Raw genomic sequence first — 27,838 nt, 5'->3', positions numbered from 1 at the left:
TTATTTTCTAAAACATCCATTTTATTTATACAGAGCCAGGTCCACTTTAGGGGGATATGGGTCTTTTGTCAAATCAGAGTCATTGATGTATGTGTTGGTTTTTACCAAATATCCTGGTCAGCATACAGTTGATTAGGGAGACTAATGGTGTTAATCCCTTTCAGCTAGAGCAACAAGGTGTGTATCAATCTCCGATTCTGTCAGAATCCTAGAAGGCAAAGGGGAAAGAATTATGCATTGGACAAAAATATCCATCAATTAATCTAATGTATTTTCCAAAAGTCTGTTTCTAAAACAAAAAAATTTAGAAAAGCTGAAACACAACTTCACTTTATAGCAAGATCTAAAGTAGCCAAAAAAAATTAAAAGGAAAACTAGTTACAAGGTCTAAAGTCCCTGAAAAAATGAGATGAAAACTAAAAATCTTTGAAAGGAAAAAGAAGTGTTTTCTTGCTTGAGGAGTTTTGATATGAGAATTTAAGAATTTTTTCAAATGGTTACCCTCTTCATTTAGAGTTCAAAGTGCACAAAGAGTATTAGTAGGTTAATGTACTCAAGGGGCCTCAAGTGATGAAGTATCTTGTAATGAGACTGAATTCTGCTGGGAATGAAATTAAGTTGGTAAAATCTCAAAATGGATTTAAAAATACCTTTAGGAAAAAAGCCGAAACTGAGGCAGTGCATTTTTTTAGATAAACATAGGAAAATGAAACATCTTATACTTGGTTCCAGAAAATAATGATATTTTCAATTTAGGTACCTCAGAACAATACTTTGAATCATGAAATTATGATTATTGATCATTACTTTCCTTTAGTTATGATTCTGAATTCAAAATTCAAATTATTTTTTTTAAAAATGTGCTCTATACACAACTGTTTAAAAGTGAAAAGAAAAATAGCAATCTATTTTCCACTAAAAGTCATCAAGTAGGTTTGGCTTTTTTTTTCAAATGCTGAAGAAATTAAAAATTCAAAGAATCTTCCTCCTGAAATTTTCTGGTCTAGTAATTAACTGGGTAACTAAACTAATTAAATAATTAACTGACCAAGAAGCAGTTCCCATTGTAGTTTCATCCAACATTAGAAAAAGATGACCATTCGCACCCACTTTTAAATAAATGAACATGACTGAAAATATAACTCACCTGAATTTAGGGTTTTCAACTGTAACTACGCCGACTTCTAATTCTGAAGGCTTGAAATCAATGGATAGAACAGTAGACAGGCATGTTATTGCTGTCTGAAAGAAAAAATATCATATATATATAAGAATATATAGTTTTTAATAGTTCATAACTTTGACATCAGATTTGATTTCTATAATGATCTTGAAATAAACAAGTAGGATTAAGTCTTTTGTCCAAGAACAGAGTTAAGCTTTTGAACAACTCTCCCCTCCTTTTTCTTTATTATTTTGTCAATGTCAGGCAAATCTGGTTGTTACAATGCTTAATTATTACTTAACAAGACAAACAAAATAAAACAACTACATTTGGACCCCAGTCCCAAGCTCTGAATCAGAAGCAGAAAGGGGAAAGGAGAGGGAAAAAGGGAGGGGCAATCTGGGAAACCCTTTCCCTTACTTCACACCAAATCCATTGAGTCACAACTCAACTGACTATTAAGTCTGGGCTCCTTTCACTGCACCATATACTTCCTTCCAAAATTCTTTGGCTTTTTACCATTGATTAACTATTTTATATAGATCTCAAAGGTGAGTCTCAAATCACAAATCTGTCTCTAATGAAAAAAAATCCATTCCTGATAGAGCTAAATTCTTACTAACTGAACTCAAAAAAGCTGTTTTAACATAACAAAGAATAACCAAGGGAGTAAAAGTACTAATAGAGCTCATATACTCAAACCAACAGACACGTAGGTCTCCACAAAGTTGATTTGTATTTTTGATGTGTTTTAAAGCTACCTCTATCTCAAAAGTAATTACATACCACCCTCCCAAAATGGTATGGTGATCTATAGTACCAACACATTGCTTTCTTTCTTTTTTTTTAAAAAGGTTTTTGCAAGGCAAAATGCGGTTAAGTGGCTGGCCCAAGGCCACACAGCTAGGTAATTATGAAGTGTCTGAGTCCAGATTTGAACTCAAGTATTCCTGACTCCAGGGCCAGCGCTCTATCCACTGCACCACCTAGCCATCTCTACAAATTGCTTTCAATTATCATAAATATTAGTTTCTAAAAACATATTTGCAAAGAGAAGAAAAAATATTAACAAAATATTATCAAAAAACATTTGAAAATCCTTAAAGAACAAAGAAATATCCAAATGGGGAATAAAAGTAAAAAAGTAATAATTGTTCACATTTATAATATAAGCACATCTAGCAAATAATACTGGTGCAGAAACTCAAATCCTGTTCTTTGACTTTTGATCTTTTCATTTTTTCCTCTTAGGAACAAAAGTTAGGGATTCCTCTTATCATAATACCTTAAACTGAGATAATACTACCTTTTCTTTCCAAACATCACTATCATATTTACATTTAATATTTCTTCTGCAATTTATTAATATCATACATGGCACACTGGATTTCATATAGGTCCATTTGCTACAAAAATGGTAAATATCAGATGCTAATAATAATGCTAAAAATAGGCATTGTAAGATTATAAGAATAACTTTTCATTTTAATCTGATGATAAATAATAACAAATTTCAAAAAGGTAGTGAAGAACTAAATTCTCCTTTAAAGCCCCTAGAATGTTTTACTGAAATCAATATTATCATGACAATATGTAGCATTTCTTATATAAGCAAAAAAAAAAAATCAGGAAATGGTTAACACTGAAAAATGAGTGAACCACACTGACTCCATTTTGTGATTCTATTTTGGAGCTTAGTTCCCTTTCAGTTCAATTATTGGTGTTATACAACTTCTGTCTCATAAGAAAACTATTGATCAGGGAATCCTGGAGGGATTTGCATGAACTGATGCTGAGTGAGATGAGCAGAACCAGAAAAACACTGTATACCCTCTAACAGCAACATGGGGGTGATGATCAACCTTGATGGATTCACTCATTCCACCAGTGTAACAATCAGGGACAATTTGGGGCTGTCTGCATTGGAGAATACCATCTGTACCCAGAGAAAGAACTGTGGAGTTTGAACAAAGACTGAGGACTATTACCTTTAATTTAGGAATAAAAACTGATATATGATATGATATGATATGATATGATATGATATGATATGATATGATATATAATGATATATAATATAATATAATATAATATAATATAATATAATATAATATAATATAATATAAGTTGTCTGAACTTGTTATCTCTTAAACTTTATGTTTCTTCTTTAAGGACATGATTCTCATCACATTCAATGTGGATCAATGTATACCATGGAAACAATGTAAAGACTGACAAATTGCCTTCTGGGGGGGGGTAAGATTAGGGAAAAAACTGTAAAACTCAAAATAAATAAGATCTTTTTTAAAAAGCAAACTATTCAATTGTGGGAATTGGGAGGAAAACCTAGATGAGCCTTCAAGAAAGGTAGAAAAAATAGCAAGCAGGACAATGTTGCTGGATTGTAGAGATATGGTAAAAAAAATGAACAGAAGGAAGAACATATTGTGAATATAAATGCTAAGTCAAAAATTATTTTATATTTGATCATGGAGACTGGGGGCAAGAGGGTATGTCAGGGGAGGAAGGAAGAGCTGGGGGCTAACAATCCTGTGGGAAACACACACACACACACACACACACACACACACACACACACACACACACACACAGACACAAAGAAAAAACCTTTAAGAAAATCACTGACAGCTGTCAGCCAACTCTAGGGTTGAGATGTGAGACTGTGAGACAAAGAGACCAATGAAAAATGGAGTGAAAAGGAGAAGAAAAATAGATGTTAGTCTGAGTGACTAGAAGGATGGTGGTGTCTTGTTTTACAGTAAAAGTAAAGTCTGGAAACTGAAAGGACTTTGGGATGTGGTAGTGCAGGTTGGTGATACAAGATGGAGGAAAAGAGGATAAAGGAAATTTTTTTTTATTGGACAGGAAGCTGAATACCATATTTCAAACTATTACTACAGAGAGTATAATCAGTGAAACAGCTTAAGCACAGAGAAATAAATAACACTCAGCAGTGGATAAAACCAAAGATCCCATTTGCAGCAGATTCACAATTCAATGAAAATTTCTATGAAAACTGGACAGACATCTGACAGAAATCAGGGTTAGACAACATCTTCCACTATATAACAAAATGTTCTTGTTGCTTGTCCTTCGTTCTCAAAGAAGACCATGACATCAGGAAGGTGATGCCATGACATATACATGAACTGAATTTGAGGGGATGCTGTGCAAAGTTACCTGCCTCATTTTCTGCTCCAGAGCAATCCAGGTCCAGTGTTCAGATATGAAACAGGACAACTTGGAGATAGCCTTTGATGGGAGGTAATCTGGGTCAAGTGACTTGCCCAAGCTAGTATTGTATTTCCCCATGCATAAGATGCACCCTCTTTCAAAAAAAATTTGGTATCTAAAAACTGGGAGTGTATTATACAGTGGATGTAGATTTTTTTAAACTTGCATTTTTGTTTTGTATTTGTTCCCAGTAGACTAGGTTACATTTTGCCATGTTTTGCCCAGAAATGACTCAAAAGATTTTCATACAGTGCTGAATTCAAGTGAAATGTGATCCAGTTTGTAAAAGTGAACGGAAATCATGGGACTGAACATCAGTTTGGTCCTCCTCCAACTGAGAAAACAATTAGAGACTGCCTATGGGAAGAAGAAACCCTACTGAAAACACCATGAGTTAGTTGGATTGAAGAGCAAAGGGCCAGTGGAATTCCTATGTCCACAAAGATGGTTTAACATGAAGCAAAGAATTGCTGATGAAAAAGAAGTTACTGATTTCAAAGGAGGACATTATTAGTGCTTCAGGTTCATGAAATGGATTGGACTAATCATGCACCAGACTTGCCCAGGTGTAGTCAATTATAGACCAGAGCCCAGGCAGGAGAGGAGTCAGAACCTCTCCTAAGACAGGGATTAGTCATCAAAAACAGATGAGGATGAGCTAATGGATGGGAGTTTTGACAGTGATGAGGAATTGTATTAATTTTATGATGAATAAAACTTGAGTTCAATAATTTTATGTCATTTTTTTTCAAATTTTGGGCCCCCCAATTAAGGTACATCTTATACATGGAGAAATAAGACGTGTCTGAAGATGGATTTAGACTTAGGTCGTCCTCACTTCAGGACCAGTCTAGCTGCCCCACGAAGAAAAGTTAAATAAAAAAGAATGCTCTGTGTGTGTGTGTGTGTGTGTGTGTGTGTGTGTGTGTGTATGTGTCCAATTCTGTCTCCCCAGAACTTTGCTTGAAATGAGTTACAAAATCTCACTTTACATGCTCTGAAATGGGGAAACAAACAAACAAACAAAAAAAACAACAGGATTACTGCGATATGAGATGTCAAGGGCCTGTAAAAAGAATTAGGTACATAAAAAAATTCTGGGTCTTAGACACTTAATATTAGCTAGCTGTGTGGCCTTGGGCAAGCCACTTAACCCCATTTGCTTTGCAGAAATCTAAAAAAAAAAAAACAAAAAACAAAAAAAAAAACATAAAAAAATTCTGAACATAGGAATGGCAAGTATCTGTATGCTATGTGGGTCAAACACTGGAGTTATAGATAATGCCTAGGTTTTCAGCCTGAGTGACTGGGACAATTAATAAGGAAGTTAGGAAGAAATGAAGAGGAGTTCCTTTTTGTGCATTTTGAGTTTGAGACACCTATGGCACATCCAGTTAAAAGTTGAATAAAAATATGGAAACTGATGACATAGTATAGACAGAAAAGGACCCAGGACAAAGTGTTTATGAACACCTATACTTATCAGTCATGATCTTGATGAAAACAGAGTCAAAAACACTGAGCAACAAAAAGAAGGAGGTCCAGGAGAGCAGGTATTTAAAAACACAAAAAGGAGAGCTTAGGGCCAAGACAGGGGAGAAGACAGGCACAGTGGATGGGAGAGATTTAAGAAAGAGAAAATGTAGATCAAAACTGGAAAACAATTAAGTCTGCAACCATTGGGGAATCACTAAATAAACTATGGCACATGAATATAAAGGACTATTATTGTGCTATAAGAAATGGGATAGTTTCAGAGAAATCTAGGAAAACATGATTCAGAGTAACATGAATAGCACCTGGAGAATATATAAAAATAACACTGTGTAGACATAACTATGATAGGTTCAAGACTGTGAAAAATGCAATGATTAATCGTGATTCCAGAGAAAGGATAAATAATCATAATACTACCTCTTGACAGAGAAGTGACAAATTAAGGGTGCAGAATGAGGCTTATTTATTTTGGGGCATGACAAGTCAGAAATTTGTTCATTTCAATATTTACTCTTGTTATAATGGTCTAGCTTTTCCACCCTACTCATTCCCAATTGGAGGGGAGGGATAGGAAAAGGTAAATGGGAGGGAAAGCAAATTTTTGTTAATTGAAAAAATAAAACTTTCTTTCAAAAAATTTTTCAATATACTGTAGTATAAGAGCAAAATTATTGTCTTTCTTTCTCTTTAGACCACCTATGAACTGTTCAACATGATTAATATATACAACTACAGACAATTCAACGATCTCACCTGTTCCTTCCATCACCCTTTGGGATTTTCTCTTTGGTCTTTATGTAACTGCAAGTATGATAATAGAAATATCTAAATATCACAAGATTAATTCTATTACTAAGCTTCCACAGACATTGCCAAAAAAACCCAAATCATTTTTCAGGCAATAAATTCACGAAAGGTATCCTGGAAAAAAAAGCATTAGATTTGAAGTGAGGAAACAGAGGGTTCAAATTCTAAGTGAAATATTTTGCCTACCTACCTAATAGTAGTATTGTGAGGAAAATGCCTTGCAAATCATAGAGCTCTCTAAAATGTGAATTATAGTTTTTGTTAAGTTTAAAAACTTTTAAAAAATTTTTAAAGAAAAAAAAACTGAGTTTTTATAAATTCACCTCTACTGTCTGTTCAAATGTCCAGTCAAATTTTTTCTTCACTTTCTTTTCAAGAAAACTGGTTGACTCAGTTTGTTTGACTCCAGCTGCAGTGGCCTTAAATCCACAGTAGTAGCCTGCAGGGTCGCATTTGTATACTTGAGGGCCTTGTTCTTCATCAATACCGATCAATATCATACCTAGAAAGGGAAAGATCTGCATCAAATATGCAGCTGTTTTTTCCTAAAGGAGTATTGTGTTATATACACTGTTTCTTGCAAGTGAAAAATGACTTAACCTTAATTTTATTTGTTTTGTGGTTTTTCTAGTTTCATATATTGTTGGTTCTGTGCTTTTATATTGATTAAGTTTTTAAGTAAAATGGACCTGTTCAAGAGATTTAAATTGGCTAATAATAGGATAAAACCCCAGAATATCTTCATAATATGACTCTATTAGAGCTATAAAATATTTGTGAGTCCCCTCCCCCATACCCAACCCTCCTAGCCCAGGGTCATTAACAGCCTCATCATTGTCTTTTCCCACTCATTTCCAATTTACTTTTGTCCTGCCCTTTAGACACTTCTTTTACATAATAGCTAAGGACCACAAATCTTACAAGTATACACACAAAACATATGGGGATAGCAATAGATTTTGAAAACGTTACAAATGCTAGGCAGGATTAAAAAATAATCAAAATAAAACCATAGTCTCTTCCTCTGAGTACCTGAGTTCAAATCTGGCCTCAAACACTAAATAATTACCTAGCTGTGTGGCCTAGGGCAAGCCACTTAACCCCACTGCCTAGCAAAACCTAAAGAAAAAAAAAGATGACAAGTGTCCCAAACATCAGAAATACAAATAAATTCTTTGGTGTCAAGATAGAAGAATAGCTCAAAATTCCTTAACATACTTACAACAGCCAAGGGGTCTCATTTCAGCATTCTGTGTGTAGACCTGAGAAATATCTGCAATCCTTTTACACAACATATCTACAGGAATCTCATAGCCATATTTGTATTTCCAATTTGCAGCCTCATAGCGAGCTCTTTGCACCTGGGACCTGCTATCAGCTGACAGCAAAACAAAAAGATCACAGTGGTAAACATAAGTAATATTCAAAGCCAAATGATATACAAACAAAATAAAGATATATGAGACTCTAGATGCTCATTATTTAACTTAAGGAGTGAATATTTAGTATACCAGACCAACATCCAGGCCTCCCCTGCAAAAACCAGCGATCTGTTCTGTATCTTGCCCCACATACTCACAAATCCCTGATTGTCCCCAGGTCCTAAAGAATGAGCAGGAAGGGATCCAGGAGCAGACTGCTATCTATGGCTAAGATTCACAGTGTAGTACCCATTCAGGGACATAACACTGGAGACACCAAAGGAATCTGAACAAAACTCTCAAAGTGTGGGGGCGGCTATGTGGCAGTGATAAAGCACCTGCCCTGGAGTCAGGAGTACCTGGGTTCAAATCCGGTCTCAGACACTTAATGATGACCTAGCTGTGTGGCCTTGGGCAAGCCACTTAACCCCATTTGCCTTGCAAAAAAAATCTTAAAAAAAAACAAAAAAACTCTCAAAGTGTGGTCCTGGGACCGTGGAGAGCAGGAATCACATTTTAGCTGGTGATGAATCTAGAATTGTAGCCAAACCCAGACTAATGCCAGAAGCAGAGGCAGACAGTACTTAGAGTTTCAGAGGTTATCAAATCTTTTCTTCTAACAAGGTCAGCAGCTTGGAAAAAGCCTTCTAGCAGAAGTTTAACCAGACTCAGGAAGAAAATCCTGCTGGCCTGAAATTTGACTACTCTGTCTCTGCTGTTCAACACCTTCAGGCCCTAGGTTCCCACCTGCCTCACTTGACAAATTTCTCACCAACATGATCTAGTCTAGTTGCCCCATTTTACAGGAATGAACCTGATGCCTCAGAAAAGACTGAGTTGCCATATGACCAAAGGCATGATACTGATCCTCTCTCTGTGAGTTTCAGTTTCCTCCTCTGCATGAGAATAATATACATATCCATTTCACATGATTGCTATTCTTATAGTAACATATAAACACAACCTTTCTGGATAGGAACACACACACACACACTCACACTCTTAAAAGGGAGCAGAATTCCAAGAAAAAGGTGGCAGATTTGGAAAGGGAACAATTAAGAAGATAGCATTTGACTTAGGAAAGAATTAACTACTTCATAACAACTCCTGGGTAAACTAGAAAGCATTCTAAGAGAAATGAGGATTGGTAATATTTTATACCATATATTATGATATATATAAAATGGATAAGTTGCAAGGGATAACACTCAAGTTATACTATGAAAAGTTCCTTGTGTATACCAAATAGCAGGTAACAAAAACCATTTGTGAGTCAAGGAAGATCATCCCTTACTTCCAAAAGGTATTGATCTACTTTACTACCCCCAAAACAATTTCTAATCCTCTAATACAAATGCATATAGATACATATCAGAAAAGGAGAGTGAGAAGAAATCTTATTGCTGATTTTTTGTTTTACCACTTCTTCCAGAATATAATCTATAGAAAACCTCAGTTTAGCCTAAAATATTTTAATACAATCCAAAATTCAATGGAGTTATATTCACATAAATGTACCCTCCAATAATAAAATGGCTAAAATTTCCAAAGAACAACATACTTTTTAAAAAACTGTATTTATCACTATTGGTGGAGCTGTGAACTCATCCAACCTTTCTGGACAGCAATTTGGAACTATGCCCTTAGGCAACAAAAATGTGCACACCCTTTGATCCAAGCAATACCACTCCTGGGTTTATACCTTGAAGAGATGATGAAAAAGGGTAAAAACATCACTTGTACAAAAATATTCATAACAGCCCTGTTTATGGTGGCAAAGAACTGGAAATCAAGTAAATGTCCTTCAATTGGGGAATGGATTAGCAAACTAGTGTTCTGTTAGAAACCAGGAGGGATAGTAATCCAGGGAAACCTGGAGGGATTTGCATGAACTGATGCTGAGCAAGATGAGATGAACCAGAAGCACATTGTACACCCTAACAGCAACATGGGGGTGATGATCAACCTTGATGGACTTGCTCATTCCATCAGTGCAACAATCAGGGACAATTTGGGGCTGTCTGTGATGGAGAATACCATCTGTATCCAGAGAGTTTGAACAAAGACCAAACACCATTTACCTTTAATTTAGGGAAAAAAAAACTGATATCTTATTGCTTGATCTTGCTATCTCTTATACTTTATGTTTCTTCCTTAAGGATATGATTTCTCTCTCATCACATTTAATTTGGATCAATGTATACCATGGAAACAATGTAAAGACTGGCAAATTGCTATCTGGGGGGTGGGGGGAGGAGGGAAGCAAGATTAGGGGGAAAAACTATAAAATCCAAAATAAATAAAATTTTTTTTTTAGGGTTTTGCAAGGCAAATGGGGTTAAGTGGCTTGCCCAAGGCCACACAGCTAGGTAATTATTAAGTGTCTGAGACTGGATTTGAACTCAGGTACTCCTGACTCCAGGGCCGGTGCTCTATCCACTGCAGCACCAAGCCACCCCCCCAAATAAATAAAATCTTTAAAAAAATAAAATAAAAAACTGCATTTACTTTTTCCCCACAATTACACATGAAGACAATTTTTAGCATTTACTTTTACAAAATTTTGACTTCCAAATTTTTCTCTCTACCTCTCCTCTTCCTAAAATAGTAGGCAATTTGAAACAGGTAAAACATACTTCCATATTAGTCACAGGTGTGAAAGAAAAAAAGATCAAAAGGAAAAAAATTACGTAAAAGAATAAAATAAAAAGTATGCTTCAATCTGTTTGTGGACAGCATTTTCCTTTGTGAGTTTTTTGTATTTATTTGTCTTGGATCACTGTTTTGCTGAGAAGAGTTGAATCATTCATAGCTGATCATCATACAATGAAACTCCATGTAATATTTTCCTTGTACTGCTCCTTTCATTTTGCATCAGTTTGTACAAGTTTTACCAGGTTTTTCTAAAATCTGCCTGTACATCTTTTACTGCACAATAAAAAGTATTCCAATTCATTCATATATCCCAATTGATGGACATGCCCTCAATTTCCAAGATTTTGCCACACCAAAAGGCTGCTATAAAATTTTTTTGTATATATAGGCCCTCTTCCCTTCTTTATGATCTCTTTGGGATACAGATGTAGTAGTGATATTGTTAGATGAAAGAGTTTATGCAATTTTACAGCCTTTTGGGCACAGTTCCAAAGTACTCTCCAGAATAGTTGAATCAGTTCACAATTCCACCAACTGCATTAGTACTCTTATTTTCAACATCTCCAAAATTTATCATTTTTGTCTTTGTCATCTTGGGCAATCTGATAGGCACAAGGTGGTTACCTCAGAGTTGTTTTAATTTGCACTTCTCTAATCACAAGTGATTTTAGAGTATTTCTTCATACACCTTTACATAGCGCTTTGATAAATGCCTATTCATATTCTTTGACAATTTATCAATTGGGGAACGGCTTGTATTCTTATAAATTTGACTCAGTTCTCTAAGAGATTTGAGAAATGAGGCCTTTATCAGAGATACTTGTTGTAAAGGTTGTTTAATTATCTATTTTACATTATGTAATGTTCTCTATCTCATTAGGTCATGAACCTGTAATTCACTTAACTTCTCCTTTAAGAATTTGCTACATGCGCTCAGTGTTTTATTTCATTACTATTCATTTACTATTACTTCGTTATTTATAATTTTTAGCAAGATGTAGTTTCCTTTCCATCTCTTTTAATTAGGTCTATTTTCACTTTTGTTTCATCCATCCCTGCTTTTTTTTTACTTCAGCTGAAACAGATTCTGCTCCAATACCTTCCCTTTACTATGTGTGCATCTCTTTAGTTCACATGTGTTTCTTATAAGCAATATATTGTCAAATTCTGGCTTTTGCTCTCCTCTACCATCTCATTTTTTTTTTTAGTTTTATTTATTTAAAGCAATGGGTTAAGAGTGACTTGCCCAAGATCACACAACTAGATAATTAAGTGTCTGAGGTGGCATTTGAACTCAGGTCCTCCTAAATCCAGGGCTGGTGCTCTATCCACTGTACCACCTGGCTGTGGCTGTCCCCTCCTCTCTACTATCCACTTCCATTTTATGGGAGAGTTCATGTCATTTATATTCACTGTTATGATTACTAACTGTGTACTTCCCTCCATCCTATTTTTTTCTCCTGTTTCTCTTTTCTCTTTCCTTTTACTCTTTCTTGCTCAATTGTGTTTTGCTTCCTTCGTATACCACCTCCCCACATCTGCCCTCACTTCTGTCAGTCCTCCTTCTGTTCCCTTTTACTTAAAATCTCTTCCCCTCCTAGTTTTCTGTTGGATAAGATAGATTTCTACTATTCTCTCTTTAAGCCAATACTGTTGAAAGTAGACAATGAACACTGCCCACCCTACCATCTTTTGCCTCTTCATGTGAAAAGATTCACCACATTCTGCCTCTCCCTTCCTTCTGCACTTCGATTTCATCTTTCTCATTCCTTTCTTTTGGTCATTCCCTCAAAATTACCTTATAATCTGCACCCTCTTTATATATTCTTCCTAACCTGTACAATTTTAAGAATTACTAGGATGCAAACAGTTTGACTTATGTTTTCTTTTCCCTTTATAGGACTCTTGCATCTTGTCTTGGAGATAGAATTTTTGGTTCAATTCCCTATGAGAGCACAAAAATCCTTCTATTTTGTTGAATAACCACCCCCCCCCCCTTGAAATTTTATGTTTAATTTCACTGGATAGGTGATTCCTGCTTGTAGTTCTAACTCCTATGCCATCTGGAATAGCCATACTTCTGATGCTCTAATGCTGCAGTTGCTACCTCCTGTGTAATCCTGATGGTAGATCCCCAATTTTTTTTTCTGTCCACTTCCATTATTTTTCCTTGACCTGATGGTTCTGAAACTTAACTATAAAATTCCTTGGCATTTTTATTTTGGGACCTTCTTTCAGAGGTGCTTAATAGATTGTTTCAATGCCTATTTTGACCTGTGGTTCCTAGACATCAAGGAAGTTTTCTTTGATAATTTCTTGAAAGATATATCTTGTAGTACAATTCCTCCTTTTGATTTTCACTTTCAGGTAGTCCCAAGAGTCTGACATTGTCTCTTTTGTATCAATTTTCCAATGAGGTATTTTACATTTTCTTTTTTTTTTCATTCCTTTGAATTTGATTGATTCTTGCTGTCTCATGGTATCATTACCTTCCATTTGCCCAACTCTTAATTTTGAAGAGGGGCATTTTTCCCAGTTAGTATTTGTTCTTCTTTTTCCATTTGGCTAATTCTATTTTTTTAAGTAGTTGTTCTTTTCCTAAATTACTGATTCTTTTTCCATAATTCTCTTGCATCACTTTCTTGTATTTCTTTCACCAATTTTTTTTTTTAGGTTTTTGCAAGGCAAGTGGGGTTAAATGGCTTGCCCAAGGCCACACAGCTAGGTAATTATTAAATGTCTGAGACCAGATTTGAACCCAGGTACTCCTGACTCCAAGGCTGGTGCTTTATCCACTACACCACCTAGCCACCCCTTCTTTCACCAATTTTTTGTCTAAGTCTCTTTTATGATTTTTAACTCCTTTTTGAGTTCTTCTGTAAGTTCCTTCTGGGTCTGAGGTCACTTCTTATTTTTCTTTGGGGTTTTGCTCATAGATTTTTTTTTTTTACATTGTTATCCTATTCTGAATTTGTGTCTTGATCTTCCCTGTCACCATAACAACTTTTTATGATCAGATTCCTTTTTTCTGTTTTTTCTCTTCTTTTTCGATCTTTTTCCTTTCTTTTAAATTTGAATTCTGGAGCAGCTAGGTGGCACAGTGAACAGAACAACGGCCCTGGGCAAGCCACTAAATACTCCCTGCCCTCCAAGAAATGAGTAAATGCGAGCCCTGCTTCCAGGATGGAAGGGGAACTCTCTTAGGTTTCTTGTGAGAAGGACTGCAGGCACTACAGGCATTGCTCCACTGATATTGCCCTGAGGTCCCCTGGTGATCCTAATGTCAGATGTTGTGCAGAAGGGGTTGGGGGGGGTGAATGGTGCTCCAGATATCATAGGCATCTGGCAACTTATCTGAAGCTGAGTTGGGGGGGGTACTACTGCTGGTAGTGCTGGTAGATGCTGAGGTTTAGTGGGCTTCTCTGTATTTCCCTAGCTACAATGAAACATGTGGCTGTTCTGGCAATTGAAATCTGCCTGTTCCAACTGGGTATACTGAGGGACCTGGTAGGTCCAGGTGTTGGCATTTGCCTGCCCCACCACAATGGGGTTCAGGTTCTCCAACTGGTTTGCTGAGGTGGAATTTGCTTTTGTGTTGGATTATCTTCCCCTTTTCTCTAGTGAAACAAACCTTTCTTAACAATCTTCCAAGTTTCTTGGGCTAAAAGACTTAATTTGCATCTCTCTAATCAATAATGATCTAGAGGAACAGCTAGGTGGTACAATGGAAAGAGTCAGGAGGACCTGAGTTCAAAACCAGATTCAGACACTGTGTGACCTTGGGCAAGTCACTTAACCCCACTGTCTTAAATAAAAAATTTTAAAAATGTATAAAAAAATATTTAGAGCAATTTTTCATGACTATAGAATTTTAGTTTCCTCATCCAAGAATTGCCTTTGCATATACTGTGAACACTTGTCATTTGGGGAATGACTTGTTTTTTTAAAATAAATTTGACTCCATTCTCTATGTATCTTAGAAATGAGTCCTTTATCAGACACCCTAGTTTTAAAAATTGTTTCCCAATTTGCTAAATTCCTTTTGATCTTGGTTAGAGAGGCTTTGTGCAAAAATTTTTTTATTTAATGTAATCAAAAACATCCAGGTTTTTTTTTTATAATGCGCTTTTATCTCTTCTTTGGTCATAAACTGCTCCCTTTTCCATATATCTGACAGGTAAACTGTTCTATGTTCTCTAATTTGCTTATATCATTTTTTATGTCTAAATCCTGCACCATTTTGATCTTACCTTGATATAGGGTATAAGATGTTGGTCTAATCCTAGTTTCAGCCATACCATCTTCCAGTTTTCCCAGCAGTTTTATCGAAGAGTGAGTTCTTATCTCAGAAGCCGAACTCTTTGGGTTTCTCAAGCAGTAGATTACTATAATCATTTCCTACTGTTGCCTTTGCACCTAATCTATTCCACTGATTCACTCTATTTCTTAGCCAGTCCCCCAGACAGTTTTGTTAACTGATGCTTTATAATTTTAGATCTGGTATGGCTGAGCCGCGTTCTTTTACATTTCCTCATTAATTCCTTTGATAATCTTGACTTTTTGTTTATCCATATGAATATATTTACTATTTTTTTCTAGCTCACTAAGTAATTTTTTTCAAAGTTTAAGTGGTATGGCACTAAATAAGCAGTTTAATTTAGATAGAATTGTCATTTTTATTATATGAACTCAAGTCTATCCATGAGCAGTTGATATCTGCCCAGTTATTTAAATCTTATTTTATTTGTGTGAAAAGAGTTTTATGGTTGTATTCAAAGAGTTTATGAGTCTGCCTTGCCAGGAAGACTCCCAAGTATTTTATGTTGTCTGAAATGATTTTAAATAGGATTTTTCTCTATCTCTTGCTGCTGTATCTTGTAATAATTAGAAATGCTGAGGATTTATGTGGATTTATTTTACATCCTGTGACTTTGTTAAAGTTGTTAATTGTTTCCAGTAGTTTTTTAGATGATTTTTTAGGGTTCTCTAGATATACCATCCTATCATCTTCAAAGAGTGAGTTTTGTTTTTTCATTCTCAATTCTAATTCCTTCAATTTCTTTTTCTTCTCTTATTGCTAAAGCTAACATTTCCAATATAGTATTTTTGCTGGTTCTACTATTTCAGGATTTGTTTAGGGATGCTATTTTATGGTTATACAGATGTGAATATGGCAGTTACAGTGATTTACTGCTAACTTTGCCATCTTGGTTCCTGGAAGTTGGAAGAATACACTTTTATGTAAAGTGCAAGCAATGGGTATAGATCTTATGGAGAAATTTATGATTAAGCAAGAAACATAGTACTATTATAAATTGCAAAATGGATGATTTAAACTATATTAAATTAAAAAGTTTTTGCACTAATAAAACAATGCAGTCAAAATTAGAATGAAAACAGAAAGCTGGGAAACAATTTTCACAGCTAGGGATTCTGATAAAGACTTTTTTTTTGGTTTTTGCAAGGCAATGGGGTTAAATGACTTGCTCAAGGTCACAAAGCTAGGCAATTATTACCATATTTCCCCATGTATAAGACACACCTTAATTTTGGGACCCCAAATTTGAAAAAAATTGTGGGGCAGCTAGGTGGTGCAATGGATAAAGCATGGGCCCTGGAGTCAGGAGTACCTGGGTTCAAATCCAGTCTCAGATACCTAGCTGTGTGGCCTTGGGCAAGCCACTTAACCCTGCCTTGCAAAAACCTAAAAAAAGTTTATTTGAAAAAAATTGTATTACAAAAAGTTACTGAACTGAAGCTTTATTCATTATGAGATTCAAGGACCTTCTGCTCATAACTTTCAGGCATCTTTTGGGCAAGTCTGGTGCATGTACACATGCTTAGTTCATTCCATTTCATGAACCTGAAGCACCAATTGTGTCCTCCTTTGAAATCAGTAACTTCCTTTTCATCAACAATTCTTTTTTTTTGTTTTAGGTTTTTTGCAAGGCAATGGGGTTAAAGTGGCTTGACTAAGGCCACACAGCTAGGTAATTATTAAGTGTATGAGGCCAGATATGAACTCAGGTACTCCTGACTCCAAGGCCCAGTGTTCTATTCACTGAGCCACCTAGCCGCCCCCATCAGCAATTCTTTTTTGCCTCATGCTGAACCATCTTTGTGGACACAGGAATTCCATTGCCCTTTGCTCTTCATTCCATCTCTTCAAATCCCTCTGCAGACTGGTCTCTCATAGTCTTCTTCTGCAGTGGCATTTTCAGTAGGGTTTCTTAGTCCCATAGCGATTGTTTTCTCAGTTGGAGGAAGACCAAACTGATGTTCAGTCCCATGATTTCCATTCACTTTTACAAACTGGATCATATTTCACTTGAATTCAGTACTGTATGAAAATCTTTTCTCAGCCATTTCTGGGCAGAATGTGGCAAAATGTAGCCTAGTATACCGGGAACAAATGTGAAATGAGGAGAGCAAAGACACCAAGTGTGAAAAACCAGGAATTGCAAGTTAAAAAAAAAATCTATAACCACTGAATAAGACACTCCCAGTTTTTAGATACCAAATTTTCCAAAAGAGGGTACATCTTATACATAGAGTAATATAGTAAATATCTGAGGCCAGATTTGAACTCAGGTCCTCCTGACTACAAGGGCTGGTGCTCTATCCACTGCACCCCCTAGATGCCCCTGAAAGGTCTCATTTCTAAAACATATAGAGAACTGCATCAAATTTATAAGGTTACAAGTTATTCCCCAACTGTTAAATGATCAAAAGATATTAACAGACAGCTTTTAAATGAAGAAATTAAATAAACATATGAAAAAATGCTCCAAATTATTACTGAATAGAGAAATGCACATTAAAACAAATATAAGGTTTTACCTCACACCTAAAAGATTGGCTAAGATGACAAAAAGGGAAAACGATCAATGTTGGAGAGGTTGTGGGAAGACTGGACCAGTCTGGAGAGCAATATGGAACTATGCCCAAGAGCAATAAAACTGATATACCATTTGACCCAGCAACATCAATACATTATCCAAAAGAAATCATAAAAATAGGAAAAGTCTCACACGTTCCAAGATATTCATAGCAGTTCTTTTTATAGTGGCAAAGAATTGGAAATTGGGCGATGCCCTTCAAGGGAACAGCTGAACAAGTTATGGTACATGAATGTTATGGAATATTATCGTTCTATAAGAAATCATGAATAGTCGGATTCTAGAAAAACATGGAATGAATTAAGAAACTGATGCTGAGTGATTTGATCAATTTTTTTTAATTTTTTTTTTTGTAAGGCAAACAGGGTTAAGTGGATTGCTCAAGGCCACACAGCCAGGTAATTATTAAGTGTCTGAGACCAGATTTGAACCCAGGTACTCCTGACTCCAGGGCCGGTGCTTGATCCACTACGCCACCTAGCCACCCCTTTGATTTGATCAATCTTGATCAATCTGAGTTTCTCTCAGCAGTTCACAGAGCTAGGACAACCCTAGGAGACCTGCCATTCACAACCAGAGGAAGAAAAACAAAACAAAACAAAACCACAAAATAAAAAACCCTAGTTTTTTCTTTCCTATCTCTTTTCTTTTCCCTTAATCCCAATTCTTCATACAGAAAATGACAATCTGTAAATATGTTAAACACAAATGTACGAATATGATATTCAACAGGGGAGGGGGGTGGGAAGGGAGAGAGGAAGGAAATTTTGTAACTTAAAATTATGTTTATGCATGTGGATGAATGTTGAAAAACTTTCATAACATGTAATTGGAAAAATAAAATATCAGTTGAAATAAAGGATATAGAGAATACAAATTATTTTTAACCAAGTTATTACAGCAGGATCCCTTTTTGTTGTAACAAGTCTAATTACTATATGGATTCAAGTTTATATGATCCCCTCTACCAACAAAATAATACAACAAGGGGTGACTACGTGGTGCAGTGGATAAAGCACTGGAGTCAGGAGTACCTGAGTTCAAATTCAGACTCAGACACTTAATAATTACCCGGCTGTGTGGCCTTGGGCAAACCACTTAACCCCATTGCCTTGCAAAAAAACCTAAAAAAAAAATACAAAGTTTTATTTTCTCTCTCTTTTTTCTTATGTCCCTGCTTCTTCAAGTTTCCTCCAGAAAATGTCAACTCCTAAATATAAGCATTTAAAATAACAAAAGGTAACAAAAACAAAGTCTTTATTTCACTCAACAGAAAATGCAGAAGATTCACAGAAGTAGATACAAAAGACTAAATCTTCTAAAACACAACTACAAAAAAGTCAGATACAACATGAACAATCTAAAAGGTGGTTATCAACTTGAAAACTTTATAGTAGACAATGTTCTACATGAGTTAACGTTTTAAAGTTTGCATATACTGTGGTATCATTGACATTTGTCCAGCATAATATGAGAGTTGCTTGTTTTTTAAATTCAAAATAAGAAATAGTTTAAGTTTTATCTAAGTCGAGCAAAAATACCTGTCATTCCTGTCATCACACAGCCAATGTTCTCAGTTATTCTGAATAAGTGAGTCACTGTGCTTGAATCCAATAACTTGTCCTAAGGCAATAAAAAAAATAAAAGCTATAATTATTTTAAAATTACAAAATTAAAGACTATTAGTATATACTACATTGTAAATTCCTTCAGTATGTAAAAATCGTGTGTATTTTTCATGGCTAGCATTGTTGTTTTGCATATACTCAATAAACTATGGTTATGGGAAAAAAGTTTGTTTCAAACAGATTAGAAGATTTAGAATAAATTGCAAGTTAATAATGACCTGTAATTAGTAATTAGTTTCATAATTAAGAGAAAAAATTACTTCTTCACATAAAGATTAATCACAAATTAATTTAATAACAATCTTCCAAATTAATGACAGAATTATTCATTATGTGCTTCATATTTTAACTATTGTTTAAATAGAGGATGGGGTAGCTAGACAGAGAAGGACCCAAGTTCAAATCTAGCCTCAAAGCTAGATCCTGGGCAAGTTAACTTAACCTGTCTTAAACTCAGTTTGGTCATCTGTAAAAGGTAGATAATGTCATTTACCTACCAGGACTGTTGTGAGGAAAATATGAGTTATTTGTAAAACATTTTGCATATTGTAAAGCATTACATAAATACTACCTATTACTGGTTTTACTGTATTCAAAATCCAAGCATTTGATAGACTTTGATACTAGAAATTTGCATTCTAAATCTGTTGATAAAATGAAAATGGATTTTCTCCATTTATTATTAGCAAAAGAGAATATAAAGACACAAACACACCCTCAAGAAACAGGACAGCTTCATTAAACTTTCATGTTTTAATATCTAGAAAGCTTGAACTTTGTCATAATCAATTTCTTTGCAGAGATTCTAAACTCCAAGAAAATAAGATGTCAAGCTTCTTTGATGAAAAAAAAAATTAGCATGGTGCTAGATATGGAAAAGATATCTAAAGAATTGAAGAGATGTACTAGGAATCAGGAAGAAGTGAATACAAATTCTACCTTTGACATGTACTAGCTCCGTGACCCTGGGCAAGTCACTTTATCTCTCTGAGTTTGTTTCCACAATGGTAAGCAAGATCTCTGTTGTATCAAAATTGTAAGACTCAAATAAATGATAAAGTGCTCTGTAAAGTTTACATTAAAAACTAAGGGGAGGAAGAATATCTATTGTCCAAATTGGGGGGGGGGGGGAGACAGACAGAGACAGAGAATGCATGTGTGTATATGGGTGGCAAATGAATAATATGGGGGCCAGAACTTAACAGGAGGTTGGGAGCAAGCTAGATTGTCTTTAGAAAATTGAAATTATTCTAATAACTTTCTGAAACAAAGGTCCATCTTTTGAACATTCTTAAAAAAAAAGAAAGAAAAAAAGAAATGGGCTGGTCATATAACAAGAATAAGATACAACCTATATGTTCCATTGGTATCATTTCAATTTCTAGAGAACTTGAGGAAGATTCTCCTGTATATTGGGAGGAACCCTTGGGTGAACTAGGATTACATGATCAAGAGTCAAACAGGGATAGATAGATAGATACAAAAAGGCTGAAATCTGTACTATTAGGGAAGGGTCAGAGGGAATACTCACATTCAAAAGATCACAAATTCATTGGAATATATTCCACTGTGGTGTAAATTTTTTTACTGATCAATTAGAACCCTATAGAAAAATATGGCTAAAGTAGGCATTCTGTTAACATGGTCACACATAAAATCATGGTGAATACTTACATACTAAAATACCGAAATAATCAAATGAATAGTACTTACCGGTACTTTCTTTTGTGTAACAATTACCGCACAGTCTTTTCCTCGGACAGCTACTGATGTAAGGCCACCCTGGTTAATAGCTTTAAAAGCATATTCTAAAAACAAAAATGATCAGAAAATTCATCTTAGTTTCAAAGTCACTTCATCTTCTAATCTTCAACTGTCTTGTATTTTATAACAGGGATATATTGAAAGAACATGTGACTGGGAGAAACCTGAATCCTAATCCCAATTTTCCCACTAATTGTTTTACTTTAGAAAAGTAATTTTTGATTTCTGGGCATCAGTTTCCCTTCTGTAAAATGAAGTAATAAATTAATCTTGAAGATGCCTTCAGCTAAGATTAAAAATCTGGGCATTATGAACCATACACCAAGGATATTGGGAGGAAAGTATTTTGAAACCTTAAAGGCCTGTATAATTTAACTTATACTTATATTGGTCTCATAGGTCTTTATCTCTTAACTAAGTTCCCTATATCATTTTACTTCCAATATGTTCTAAAAATCAAATTGTAAAAGCCAGAATAATCTTCCTAATATGTAAATTTGGACCTCTTATTCTAATACCCAAAAGCCTTGAAAAATTTCTCATTGCTCAATCAAGCTCCAACATACATTTTCAGTTGTATTTCACACTATTCCCCTTTGAAGTTATACACATTTTTTAATACCCTTCACTGGACAATGTTCCATACCTACTCCATTCAAGACCTAGCTCAAATATCATCTCCACTCTAAAGTCTTATTGACACTTCAGCTGAAGTATTTTCTCTCTCCCCCAAACCATCACAGCATTTTGTACTTCTTATGTATTTACCACATTCTCTTTTGTGCACATTATATCAGAATGTAAACCCATGAGGGCAGGACCGAATGTTTAGCACTGTACTTTGAACATGATAGGTCCTTAGTAAAGATATAGTTAAGTGCTGTAGTTTAAAAATGTAAAATGCCTTATACCAGAACACGCAGAATGTCCAGTCATATATCTAAATTCCAAACAAAACAATGAAAAAAAGATTTTCCTTTTTCTTTCCATCACAGTTACCACTATTTTCTATCTTCTACCCTGCTAGTCAAAATTAGCAAAAAGTATAGTTAATTACAAATATAATAGAACCTCATAATTAGAAGAGACCTCAGAAGTGACTGAATTAGAAATTTAGAGCTGAAGGAACTGATATCCAGAAAGGTAGGTAATTTAGCTAACTTCAACTCACCTTTTCTTTCTATACACGGGGGAAAAAAAATGGAACTTTCTTCCATTGATTTGAATATGTCTAAGATCCATACCTCTATTCTTCCTGAATTTATCCATTTATTCATAAACCTGCACTCCCTTTATTAGTAATGACTGTTTGAGCAGTTTTGAAACTTTTTTTTTGTTTTTTAGGTTTTTTTGCAAGGCAAACGGGGGTTAAGTGGCTTGCCCAAGGCCACAGCTAGGTAATTATTAAGTGTCTGAGGCCACATTTGAACTCAGGTACTCCTGACTCCAGGGCCAGTGCTCCATCCACTGAGCCACCTGGCCGCCCTTGAAGCTCCTTTTTACAGGTCTGAGCTAATGGCTTTCCACTAAAGGGTGAAGTGCTCTGATGGTGGTATAAATGAGAATGAGAAGGCTGTAATGTACTAGGTCTCTTGGAAGCCCAACTTGACTAACATTCTATATAATTAAGATTCTAAGAACAATGATTTAATAGCATTTATTGTTTCCTGTTGGCTTTTATTTGGTCTGAAAAAAAGTTAGCTGCATTTTGAAAAACTGAGGAAAAAATTAAGAATGAAGAGAAATGGCAATTTTGTGCATCACTTTCAAAAGTGCTTAGATATTACCTCTTAATAATCTTTGTACTTTTAAAAAAAACACAGTATTTTGTACAAAATTTTGAACTAGTGAACAAATTTGTACTGAGTATCTTGCTGTTGTGGCATTGTTTCAGTACATTTGAGGTTTTTGTGTCATTTCCTTCTCCAAGTCATTTACTGTAACTTTACCATGGGTTACACAAATATTAAGTATCTGATAAGGTTGGATTTGAATTCAGGAAGATGAGTCTTCTTTACTCCAAACTTAGCACTCTACTCTATCTCAATCTAGCTATCTGAATTGAGCCCCTACTACAATGACAACAGGCAACTCTAAAGTTAAAGGAATGTTTTTGAAAACTTCTGCTTGTCATAAAACATTTATTTGGAAAAAATTACCTCAAATGACTGATTTTTAAGAGACCTCAATCAACTACATCATTTAAAAGCATTCCCAAATTCTAAGAAGACAAAACAAATTCTTGTCACATTCATGTTTATACAACATCATTCTTTTGTTTTTTTTGCAAGGCAATGGAGTTAAGTGACTTGCCCAAAGTCACACAGCTAGGTAATAAGTGTCTGAGGCTGAATTTGAACTCTGGTCCTCCTGACTCTAGGGCTGGTGCTCTATCCATTGCACCAGCCTACACCATCATTCTCCCATATTTCTCCAATGATCTTGACATATGGCTCAATCTTGCTCTCCACTCTATTCCTTCCCTTCTCATGCTCCATATGGGTTAACCTGACAAATGCCTTGAATTCCTCAATTATTATTCTCTTTTATTCACTGAAGATAGTCAAACCTTAGACCTACCTCATCATTCTTTTGAAATTGCTGCACCTTCAAAATTTTTTAATTCTGAAATTTTCACTCATCACAATCTCTTGTCTTCACATTTTACTCTTCACTTCTTTCCTACCTGTTCTTTGTCCTAGTGAGTGCCACTTTATTTCTCTATGTATTCCCAATCTATCAACTCTGATTGAAAGCCTTATTTCCCCCTCTATGCAGTTTTTGCCAGTCATTTTAAAAATGCCCTTATATAAACCCTGGAAATTTTTTGCAATCATTTACCCCAATCATTCTGAGTCCTATCTATCCCTTCATCATAGGTGACTCAGATCTGTACCGCCTCCATTTTTATTCCTGAATTGCCTTAAGCAACTGTCCTACATATTTGTCCTCTAACTTGAACTTGTCCCTCACTGTGGTTCTTTTCTTCTTTACTTTTTCACTATAATACTCTCCACACTGTTGTTCCAAACTTCCCTTCTCAAGCCTTCAATTAAATTCTCAATTCTTGTGCTGTCAGGTAGTGACTTTGCTTCCTATTAGACCAAGAGCAATTAAGGTGAATTTCAAACTCTCTTTAATATTCTTATACATCCTCTCTTTCCTTCCTGTCTCAATGGGTTACTTCTCCCAAACTTGCATATCCAGGCAAAAGAAAAAGAGAACTGAGAGAAGTGAAAGGAATATCATGAATTGCCACACCAAACAAGATTTCTAAGAGGACAGGCTGCACTGGCTGGTAAGAGATGGAGTGATAAGACTACTAATGTGGGACCAAAGACATAAAGATCAGAATTAGATGGAATTGAAAATGATGATGTTGTTTGTCTTTTGTTCTTGAAGAAAAAGACTGAGATGCTGCAAGCACATGAATTGTATTGGGGGGGGGGGGGAATGCTGTGTTAAGTCACCAGCCTTTCTTTTCCAGATACATCTGAATCCAGTGGCCAACTACGAATCAGGTCAATTGGATCTGTTCCTGGATTCGAGCAATCATGGTTAAGTGATGTGCCCAAGGTCACACAGCTAGAAAGTGTCACATGTCTGAGGTTGCATTCAAACTCCACCCTCCTGACGTCAAGGCCAGTGCCAGTATTCTATTCACTGTACATGGAGCACTGGTCCTCAAGTCAGGAAGACCTGAGTTCAGATTTGACCTCAGATACTAGCTGAGTGATTCTGGGCAAGTTACTTAACCATGATTGGCTGCTTCCCATTCCCTCCCCCCCCCCCCCAAAAGGAAAAGACAGAATTAGATTTAAGAAAGGGGGACAAAAAAGGATGTTGTATTTTGTTATAAGAGATGATCTTAGAGCTGGGGGTTGAAGAATGAGTGGTATAGGGGGCAGCTAGGTGGCACAGTGGAGTCAGGAGGACCTGAGTTCAAATCAGGTCTTAGACACATAAATAATTGCCTAGCTGTGTGATCTTGGGCAAGTCGCTTAACCCCACTGCCTTGTAAAAACTTAAAAAAAAAAAAAGAATGAGTGGTATAGAAATGGAAAGTTATTTCTATGATCTTTCAGTGAAGGACAAGATGATCATACTGCTGTAACTACTTTCATTTTCTTTTTTTCTACCAAGATTCTGAATGATTGGATAAAATCAGTAAAATAATCCAGAACAAATTTACCTTGACAAAGAACTTTCTATTTTTTCTACTTATATATTCCTGCAGGCCTTTCAAGCTGGTCAATGAAATTCTTATCATTCTGGATAATTATTTGCGAATCCACCTATTAAAATGTGAAGGCCTTGAAGGACATGCTCTGTGTCTTAATCTCTCTCATCTAATATAGTATCTAGGACAGTGTAATAAGAACCTAATAAATGCTGAATTTATGCTACCTCAATCACATAGAACTGTATTAAATAGACGATGCTTCAAAGTTGGATCTTAAAAATGGCATACACTAGCAAAGAACAATGTAAATATGATTCTTCTTGTGTGCAAACCAGATTGAAAATTCAAAGCAAAAGAAAGTACAAGATGTAAAAATTATACAGACTCAGAAATGGAAAATTAGAATGTAAGCCTATAAACCAATTATCTTCCTTTTGTTCTGTGAAATGAAAATTCTCCAGTGTTTTACCAATTAATGGAGATCATCATTAAAAGAATAATTTTTAGGAATTGTAATCATTTACATTGGGAAAGGTAAGGAAAAAGTATTTGAAAAATGTAACTCAAGCTGATAAGTCTTAGTTAAAAACAATTTTTTTTGCTATAACTGATAGTGATTTTTTTTCTCACCCCAAATGCATGTTATTTTAGTCCTCAAACTTACACATGTCCAATCAGTTAATAGCCATATAGCTTAAGACAAGTTACTCAATTCTCCCTCCACTCTGTAAAATAAAGGGTTAGACTATATATGGGGGCTCCATGTTGTTTTTTAATTCTGATAACTATATTTCAACATAATGTTTCCTTTGTAATTCTATGTATTTCATTTTGTGAATTAAAAAAAAATTAATTCTAAGAAGGGGTGGGGGATGGGGGCAGCTAGGTGTACCTCAGGAGCACCTGAGTTCAAATCCGACCTCAGACACTTAATAATTACCTAGCTGTGTGGCCTTGGCAAGCCACTAAACCCCATTGCCTTGCAAAAACAAAACAAAACAAAATAAATAAAAAAGAAGGGGTGGGCCTCACCAGATTGCCAAGGGGGTCCATAATACAAAAAAAAAAAGCTTAACAACTGGACTAGAGCCTTCCAGCTCTAAATCTAGCAGTTTCTAAATTACCCTGGTCTAAAACTGAAATCAAGCCTTCCCCATCATAACCAAATAAAGAGTTTACTTTATAAAGTAATAAAAATAAGAATATAATACAAACTTCTATACCATTAGGAGTCAGTATTAATACTGAATGAACAGGGTGTTTATCTTTTTTTTTTTTTACCAAAATGATATTTCAGAAACTAGACAGTAACTAGATTTATCTGCCAACTCAATTGAACAATTCATAGTTAATGGAAGTGTTGGAAAATTATAGGGGAAGATGGAGGTGAGGAAAGTGAATTTATTGAAACAAAAAGAGTAGGAGTACAGGTCTTTCTCTAGGATACTTTCAAGGACCTTGAAAGAAAAGCTCCAAGTGTAGGAGTGGGTCAAAGGAGAGGAAAGGAAAGAAGTATCAATTAGATTTTTTTTATTTAGTTTTTTTTTGCAAGGCAATGGGGTTAAGGTAATTATTAAGTGTCAGAGGTCGGATTTGAACTCAGGTACTCCTGACTCCAGAGCAGGTGCTCTGTCCCCTGAACCACCTAGGCACCCTTCAATTATATTTTTGAAAGAAACAATTCAACTTGAATTCAAGAATCATTTAATGAGCACACACATTCAAGAAAATGTTAGGAGGGTAGTCATTCAAGACTTCACAGTCTATTAAGGGAGCTAAGATGTATATTAATACGGTTACTATAAAACAAGATAATGTGAAATAACGTGAGATGCTTATACAAATATTGGGGAGCACACTCCCAGCTCGGAGATAAGACCTGCATTTATGTGAAACAAAAACAGTCTGGGAGTAAAGGGAGGGAGGAAGTGAGCGGCGACAATAAGAGCTGCTTCGTGGTTCCACGCCGTGGGGCAGTTCCCGGCACCGGGCCAGGTGGGGCCGCTTCACCGCACAGGTGGGGCTCGGCCGGAGGACCTGCCCGGGTCACGGGCGCTCCGGGGCGCTCCGCCTCGCATGCATCCTCTTGTTTCCTCCCCGTCCTTCTTACCTTCCGGGGCCCAAGACGGCTCTCTCTGAGGGCCATGTTTCTAAAGCAGTCGAGACCCTGCTCTTCTCCCCCGCCCCATTCCGGACCCACCGCTCGAATGAGAGAACAAGGAAAGAAGTCGGGATCAACTTTCCAAGTTCCTACCTCAGAATCTTGTGAAAGCCCTCCTCGCGCCCGGGCCTACCGAAGCCTGGGCGCGCCTCCAGTGCAGGGCTGGCCTCGCCTCCAGGCCCCATCGTGACAGAGCAGTTCCGCCACGGGGGCTGCAGGGAGCAGCGCACTTACCGACTTGGTACAGGCGACCCTCTGGGGAGAAAATAGTAATGTGCCGATCAAAGCCAGCACTGGAGCCGCGGGACATCTTGATGCACTTTCTCGAGCTTCTATCTCACTAGCCCCGCCGCACCCTCCACCGCGGCCTGGGGACACCCGGAAGTCTCCGAAAGTACTTCCG

The 27,838-nt window shown here is 36.1% G+C and overlaps 1 protein-coding gene across 1 annotated transcript; it reads right to left on the bottom strand.

The window, feature by feature from the left end:
* PSMA6 (proteasome 20S subunit alpha 6) lies at window positions 1–27,838 on the bottom strand. Its single transcript, XM_074213377.1, has 7 exons — window positions 27,670–27,838; window positions 21,041–21,135; window positions 19,241–19,322; window positions 7,947–8,102; window positions 7,048–7,226; window positions 1,148–1,242; window positions 1–208 (listed from the first exon to the last, which is right to left on the bottom strand). The coding sequence occupies exons 1-7, from the start codon at window positions 27,743–27,745 to the stop codon at window positions 151–153; spliced, it is 741 nt and encodes a 246-aa protein (XP_074069478.1). The 5' UTR covers window positions 27,746–27,838; the 3' UTR covers window positions 1–150.

The sequence above is a fragment of the Macrotis lagotis genome, chromosome 1 (assembly GCF_037893015.1).
Source record: "Macrotis lagotis isolate mMagLag1 chromosome 1, bilby.v1.9.chrom.fasta, whole genome shotgun sequence".
NCBI lineage: Eukaryota > Metazoa > Chordata > Mammalia > Peramelemorphia > Peramelidae > Macrotis > Macrotis lagotis.
Note: the sequence above shows the minus strand (reverse complement) of the source record. Positions and strands in the feature narration are given on the sequence as shown.

Excerpts from the sequence above, each read along its gene's own strand:
- PSMA6 (XM_074213377.1), bottom strand. The coding sequence starts at position 27,745 with ATGTCCCGCGGCTCCAGTGCTGGCTTTGATCGGCACATTACTATTTTC. Across the intron at positions 7,227-7,946 it reads AATGAGACCCCTTGGCTGTT|GTATGATATTGATCGGTATT; the intron begins GTAAGTATGTTA and ends TTCCCTTTCTAG. Across the intron at positions 209-1,147 it reads GTTGAAAACCCTAAATTCAG|GATTCTGACAGAATCGGAGA; the intron begins GTGAGTTATATT and ends TTTGCCTTCTAG.